General features: G+C 34.1%; 1 protein-coding gene across 1 annotated transcript; it reads right to left on the bottom strand.

Moving 5' to 3' along the window:
* Positions 1–228: 228 nt before the first annotated feature.
* Positions 229–1948, bottom strand: LOC131628030 (uncharacterized). Its single transcript, XM_058898895.1, has 5 exons — positions 1477–1948; positions 1015–1133; positions 813–931; positions 359–552; positions 229–257 (listed from the first exon to the last, which is right to left on the bottom strand). The coding sequence occupies exons 1-5, from the start codon at positions 1946–1948 to the stop codon at positions 229–231; spliced, it is 933 nt and encodes a 310-aa protein (XP_058754878.1).
* Positions 1949–7299: the final 5351 nt, after the last annotated feature.

The following is a 7299-nucleotide window of genomic DNA, read 5'->3' as shown; positions in this document are numbered from 1 at the left end:
AGTCTTATTTGTGCCTATTATGTTACAAGAAACACTAAATAAATTAGCATCAATAGAAATTGAGAATGGTCTATTAGAGACAATACAATACCAAGATATACTAGATGGTTTTGCTTCTAAAGTGTTAAAAAAATCACTCTTTTTACGTGACATTTTATTCTCAAAAAAACAAAAAATAATCTTTTGCAAGCTCTATCTACCTCCACATGAGTGAAAGTTGATACATTGCTAGTTTTCTTTTTCTTCTCCCACGCATCCTGTAAACAAGGGTAAAGGAATAATAAGTTATCAAATTAATTATAAAACACCAAGAATTTCTTAACAATAAAATAAATAAAGATCACTATAGTTAACTTGCCTGAAAAGCAGATACACTGATGAAAGAAGCTGCGTTTTGAGTGATCTTTATTTTGTGATAATGAACCGTAGTATGGAAATTCACCCAAACAAGCGTCAGACACAAGCACATTGCCGTTGTAAATTAATGTAACATCACATGTCTTTGGTGCATTTTTCTTTACAAACTCTCCTTCACTCAATTTATCATTGCCCCTGTTAATTCATAAACATAATTTAACATCATTAGTTACCATATTTATTTGCAATATTAATATTAACAAGGATTTAGGTGAATCCTTATAACATCCTCATTTTTGAACAAATACGTGTCAGACATCTCACATGTATGTCTGACATGTGTTAGTATCTGACACCGATACATATTAGTGTTTGACGTGTCAGCTGTTAGTGATTAGTATATCACATTGACTTTGATTTTAAAAAATTTACATTAAGTGGTAGCGTATAAGTACCTTTTGCAGGGTAGCTTTTTGATTCCTAATACAAGGTTGGTTATGTTAAGAATAGAGATGAGATCTAAAATGGCTTTTCCTTTATGTTTGCTCTCAAGAATCAATGTGTCTGCAGTTACCTGTGAGAAGAGAAAAATATATAATTTGGTTTAATTTTGGACTATGGTTTTTTTGGTATCAATGTCATCATAACCATTATTACCTTGGCTTCATTACTGAGCTGGATATAGTTCTGCAAAAGATCTTTCCTTTTATTGTTCACTTCATTCAAGTAACGTCTTACTTGTTGTGGAGTCAGTTGGTTTCTTTCAAACATCCCAACTATCACATTTATCATTGTCATCAAACACATGCATATCATTATTTTGTAATTTTTCTATCGAAAACAGAGTACGTACAAAAACAGGACGATTTTTGAAGACGTGCAAGACAGATTACCGAACAGATCCAAAATTTGACATGTTTAAATAATGATTAAAAGAGTTTTATATAATAATTGACACGGTTAAACCATAGGGCCCATATTTGATTTGCCACACTTAAACCATGGTTAACGTACACAAGACCTCCGGAAATTTAAGACGCCCTGATCGAAAGTTTTTGAACATTCTTCCTACAAAAAAAGAGTACAAATGAAGATGGAAATTTCAAGGTTAGGTGTTACCTGGTGTAGGAATCAATGTGATTGGAGGAGAGACATGAACAAGAAAAATCCTTGCACCAGGAGAAACAGCATGATCAAGAGCCCATTTCACAACATCCAAATCATCTTCACCAACAGCAACATAAAGATCATCAACTCTTCTATCTTTGTTGATTGTTATGCTCTTCCCATCCTCAACTATCTCGACAATCTCTGTGGACAATATTTGTATAGAATAAGGAACAACAAATTTACCGTTTTCATCGCTACCGGTGTCTGATACTATTTCATCAACTCTTCTTATGTTACTTGTTAAGCTTTTGAGATCACCGAATGTTTCAGAAATTTCTGGTGTCATAATTTCTTGGAAGCTATAAGTTCCATTTCTGACAGAATTTTTGTAATCCTCAAAAGCTTGTGATGTTTCTGACCACCATATTGATCTAGAATAATAATCCTTTGCTTCTTTTGGGGTACCATCTTTATTTTCCATGTTTTTGCCTTGCTTAAATTTCAATGAATTTAGTCCAAAAAATAAAATTCAATGATTCTAAATTGGAACTATATGAAGAGTTAGTTGGTATCGAAGCCTCAAAATAAGTGAAGAATGAGATTCACTTTTGTCGTATTGCAATTGCATGCAAATTGTTTGCTGTACTTTTTTTTGTCAATATTTGCAATTCATTGGATATGTCATCATTCTATGCTAACCCTTGCCTTCAATTTTTGGTAGAAGCTAGGTCATTTAATTATTTAGAATGTACCATTGAAGATCGTATATATCACAACTATTTTGGTTAATACATTTTGAAAACTAAAAATTTGGATTTTAAATTTTGGAATATGTAGTGAAGAGAGCAATTCAATTTTTGTTTTAGTGTAGTTTACTAGTGCACTTGAAATTGGAGTGTAATGTATGCTTTGAATATGTGCAACCATTTTCTATGAGTTGAGGAGAAAGAAATTTGGTTCAATGTTTTAAATGATTTGTTAATGGAATTTTTCTTAGACACGTTTGGTTTATTTGTTGATGGTGGAAATAAGTTACTAATTAAATTTGTAATGTTCGCTTTAAAATTAGCTGTCGGGTTAACTTATATTTATAAACACTACAACAAATTTGTCTTTTAGCAGCGCATCTATCAAAGCGCTTTTGGGAAAAGCGTTACTATAGGTTGCGCAAAAAACAAAAATAAAAAACAAGGGAAAAAAGCGCTGGCAAGGGGGGGTACGAGAGCGCTTTCTAGAAAGCGTTGGTAAAGGGGGGGGGGGGGTTACCAGAGCGCTTTGTAGAAAGCGCTGGTAAAGGGTGGGTACGAGAGCGCTTTCTAAAAGCGCTGGTATAGGGCACATTAGGTATATGGTACGAAAGCGCTTTTAGGGAAAAAGCGTCGGTATAGGTACACCTATGAAAGCGCTTTTGAAAAGCGCTGGCGTAGCTCATTTTAAAATTAAATTTTTTAAAACAAATTAAAACAAACGCGTTTTGTATTTCATTCTTCATCGTTTCTTCACTGTTTTTCTTCACAAAGACGAAGTCATTGTTCTTCACAAGACACCGCCGCCGCCAACCTCCACAGGGTCGTCATCGTTCTTCTTGCCAACCGCCGCCGCCGTCGCCGTTCGTTTTCTGCTTCGTTCACAGCCGGCGCCGTTCGTTCTCAACATCTCCTCTCAACAACAACAACTTTGAATTCGTTTGGAGGTAAATCTTCTATCATCTTTCACTATCTTGTTGTTATTTGAAACCCTAATTCTGGAAATGTGAGGTTGAAGATGAAAGTGAGGTAGCAAGGATGAGAGTGTGAGGTTTCAGACCCTGTTTTGCTTTGTTTGTATATTAGGGTCTGTGGCATATGTTTTGATACATTGATAATTGATTTCATATCATTTTAAATAAGTGAGATTTGAGAAGAAGAAGAAGGTGAATTATGTATGGTGATTATCATTTATAAGCATCTCAACAATTACAAGTACTACATATATATTTTTCTTGGACTATAAGGTTTTTCATTCAGAATTTTAAAAAAAATGTTTGAAGTATAATATTTGTATAGCCTTAACATTAGATACTAGTATTTTTTTTTTGCTAGATAGTTAGTTTAAAGTTACAGAATTAGTTTATAAACATTTGGTTTTTAGTTTTGAACTTAGGTTAGAATTAGCATCTTAATCTTTGTTTACGTGTTATTCTTTATTCATTTGTATTCATTTGTTATTATATTAGTTTAAGAGGTGTGTTAGGCTAAATGTTTTATTATTAGAAAGGTGGTTAGAGTTAGTTAGAAGTGGTTCTGATAGATAGAGTTTGTTAGTATGAAAATATATTGTGTTAGTAGTGGTGTATTTAACTGCATCGTGTGTGTTTAATTTTACAGTTACTTTGAAGCCTCTGGTTTCTACTTGTACAATGCCGATTCAAACCTACCCGTCTCCCACATCAAGTCCAACTCAGGTTACTAGCCCTTTCTTCTTGCTTATAGTTTGTTGTTTTCTGCTTATAGTTTATTGTTTATGGTTCTATTTAATTTCAATTTAGTGTCTTTCAATCAGTTTTTTGGTTTGTGGACTTATATTACCTTGAAATAAGGTAATGTCTTCTTTAAGAAATTGGGGGTAGGCTGAAATAAGGTACTGTCTTTTTTTAGAGACTCAAACAATCGAGACAACTGTAACTTCCTATCTTTAGCTAACTACTAACTTAACCAATATGAAAGCTATAGGATCTCATTAGGTATTGCTTAAGTGTTGCTTATTCACAGTAGTATATTTTTGTACTATAGTTGCATAACATTCTATTTCAAGACTTGAGTGGTTTGACAAGATTTATTTCTATTATTCACACTTTATAGGATCTCATTAAGTATTCTGATCAAGACATAATGATGATAGCTATTTCTTATCTTGACAGAATTCCTTAGTACCTGATAGAGAAACCAAGAAGCAAAAGCATTTGTTTAGCTTAATTAAGACATGGATAAAACATGGATGAATTCAAACCGATTGTCGAAAGAGTACGAGAAAGGGGTATGGGAATTCGTTAAGTTTGCGGTTGCGCACGCCGAAGACCCGATTCGAATGTCGTGTCCTTGCTTGGGTTGCTGTTATGAGGATAAGGTTGACGGGAATAAGTTGGCATCGCATTTACTACGGTTTGGAATTGATAGAAGTTATACATGTTGGACAATGCATGGTGAGAAAAGTAACGGGAATGTTGAGTTGAGGTGTAATACGAAGTATGCTTCAAACGACAATTGCACAGACACATATGATTATGATCGAGTCGAAGAGATTGCAGAAGCGCTTGAAGAAGATCTTGAGTATTGTCCCAAAATGTTCGAGAGGTTGGTAAGCGATGCAGAGAAACCGTTGTATGATGGTTGTACAAAATTCACAAGATTGTCTGCGGTGTTAAAGTTGTACAACTTAAAGGAGGACAATGGATGGTCGGATAAAAGTTTCACAGAGTTATTAGCCCTTATGAAAGATATGCTACCAGATGATAATGTTCTTCCCAATCAAACGTATGAGGCCAAAAAGATGTTGTCCTCTATTGGCATGAGCTATGATAAGATACATGCATGTCCAAACAATTGCGTTTTGTTTCGAAACGAGTATGCAGCGTTGCATGATTTTATATTTTACCGATTGTTATATGATTTTTAGGCATCTGCTCGGGGGTCACAACAAGTGACACAGCAAGTTCGTAGCGTACCACCTAAGGGTCCTCCGAAGCAAGCGGCAAAAAAAGGTGGTGCTTTTGTGCCTCGATATCGGACGACGCTCGGAACACTTGTTGATATGTCCGATTTGAAGGATGGTGCTCTCCGTGAAATCACTATGGATGAAGGTATCTTTGGTATTGAATTCATGTCAAATATTGCACTAGATGACTTGGAAGAGATTTTTACGCATGAACAACGAGGCGTCGCTAATATGCACTCATACATCCGGTAATATTCATTCATCCGATATATTATTTAATTAGTCGAACAATTTATTTACACATTTCAATGAAAATAATCTAATGTTTACTATGTTTTTATTTAAGGTTGTTGTATGACAGAGTGTTGCGCGGGACTGCATTGTCAAACAGATTTCGTTTCGTGTCTTCCGCCCATTGCAGCGGAATGACAATTGCTTCGGAACCGGAATCAGTTAGACAGCACTTAGTCGATAGATTCCTGTCCACCGGCAATACAGAAAGTCTGATTCTTTGGGCGTATAATACCCGACCAGTAGGGTTAGTTTCTCATTCTTGGTTCATCTAATCTTTATTTCTTTTGCGTAGCAAAATTTTCATATAACCTATTGTTTTAATTTATAGAGCACACTGGTTGTTGCTTGCTATCAACCCTATAAGAGAAGTGGTATATTTTCTGAATTCGGTAGATGGCGAGTGGAGCAATTATCCGGCTATGAAGGAAATGATTGATTTGTAAGTGGGATCGTTCTAAATATTCGTGTATATTTATATATTTAATTATTTGTGAGATTGATCTAAATATATGCTTTTATATTTTTGTTAGATCAATACAAGTGTTCTGAAGTCAACGAGACGCACAGGTATCCCGGACTAAATCAAATGACATTACTTGGATCAAAGTGCAGGTACATTAATTTTCACAATTTTGCTTATAATATTTATGCTACTTGATAAAACAAGACAACTATAAAATCTTATTTGTTTTTCTATGTAGTGTCTGATACAGCGAAACAGTTCAGATTGCGGATACTATGTTTTGAGGTTTATGAAAGAAATCCTTCAAACGAATCAATTAGAGATTCCAATCACGGTATGGATTTATAACTTAATTAGATAACTTCTTATAATTTATTACATTTAACTAAATCACTCATATTATGTTTTTGTTCTGTAGTACTTTGACGACTTCTATGTTGCTTCTTACACGAGACTTAAGTTGGAAGAAATCAAAGAGGATTTGTGTCAATTTTATATTCATCAGCTATTCATGTAGGATTTGTGTCGATTTGAAGTATAATATTATAGTACTCTAGGATAAGCTGATGAATAGCTGATGTTACAGATTTAGTTTGTTTGACATGAGTTAGTTACATGTGAAACTTTCTGTATTCATACTTTACATGATTTAGTTTGTTTGACAGGAACTATAATGATGTATATATATAATTTTGGATATTATAATGATATTATATTAGTATATATATAGTCCTACCTATGGTTGAAAATATATCGTCGAAAATATATTACAGGTCGAAAATATTACATGTTGAAAATATATTACAGGTCGAAAATATTATAGGTCGAACTGGGAGGCTGAAATTACAGGTTGCACTTTAAAATACCTCATTTAGCAACGACAGCGCTTTTAAAAAAAGCTCTTAAAGGGCCACCTACTAAAGCGCTTTATTACTAAAAGTGCTGCCTAAGATTAAAAAAAACATAAAAAATAAAAAAAAAAACGCAACCTACGAAAGCGCTTTTGGAAAAGCGCTCTTATAGGGGGGGTACTAGAGCGCTTTTTCTGGAAAAAGCGCTCTTATAGGGGGGGCTACCAGAGCGCTTTTCTGGAAAAAGCGCTCTTATAGGGGGATCTACCAGAGCGCTTTCAAAAGCGCTTTCGTTACCTACGCCAGCGCTGGCTTTGGCAGCGCTTTAAAGCGCTCTAAAAGGCCAAAAAAAGCGCTCTAAAAGGCCTTCCGCGTTGTAGTGAAAATAACACAATAAATATGTTTAGTTAATATTTATCTTTTTTTAATTGAGATAATAAGAGAAATTAATTGAAAAAAACAAAAAAGTATAAACTTTAGGTTATAAATTACTTAAATTAACATATAAAAAAAGTATAAGTCATAAATATA

Source organism: Vicia villosa, unplaced genomic scaffold, assembly GCF_029867415.1.
Source record: "Vicia villosa cultivar HV-30 ecotype Madison, WI unplaced genomic scaffold, Vvil1.0 ctg.000421F_1_1_1, whole genome shotgun sequence".
NCBI lineage: Eukaryota > Viridiplantae > Streptophyta > Magnoliopsida > Fabales > Fabaceae > Vicia > Vicia villosa.
Note: the sequence above shows the minus strand (reverse complement) of the source record. Positions and strands in the feature narration are given on the sequence as shown.

What these genes read in the sequence shown, in the direction of transcription:
- LOC131628030 (XM_058898895.1), bottom strand. Translation starts at nt 1,948, where the DNA reads ATGGAAAATAAAGATGGTACCCCAAAAGAAGCAAAGGATTATTATTCT. An exon ending in AGCTCAGTAATGAAGCCAAG is followed by an intron (nt 932 to 1,014) that starts GTAATAATGGTT and finishes CTCTTCTCACAG; the next exon opens with GTAACTGCAGACACATTGAT. An exon ending in TCAGTGTATCTGCTTTTCAG is followed by an intron (nt 258 to 358) that starts GCAAGTTAACTA and finishes CCTTGTTTACAG; the next exon opens with GATGCGTGGGAGAAGAAAAA.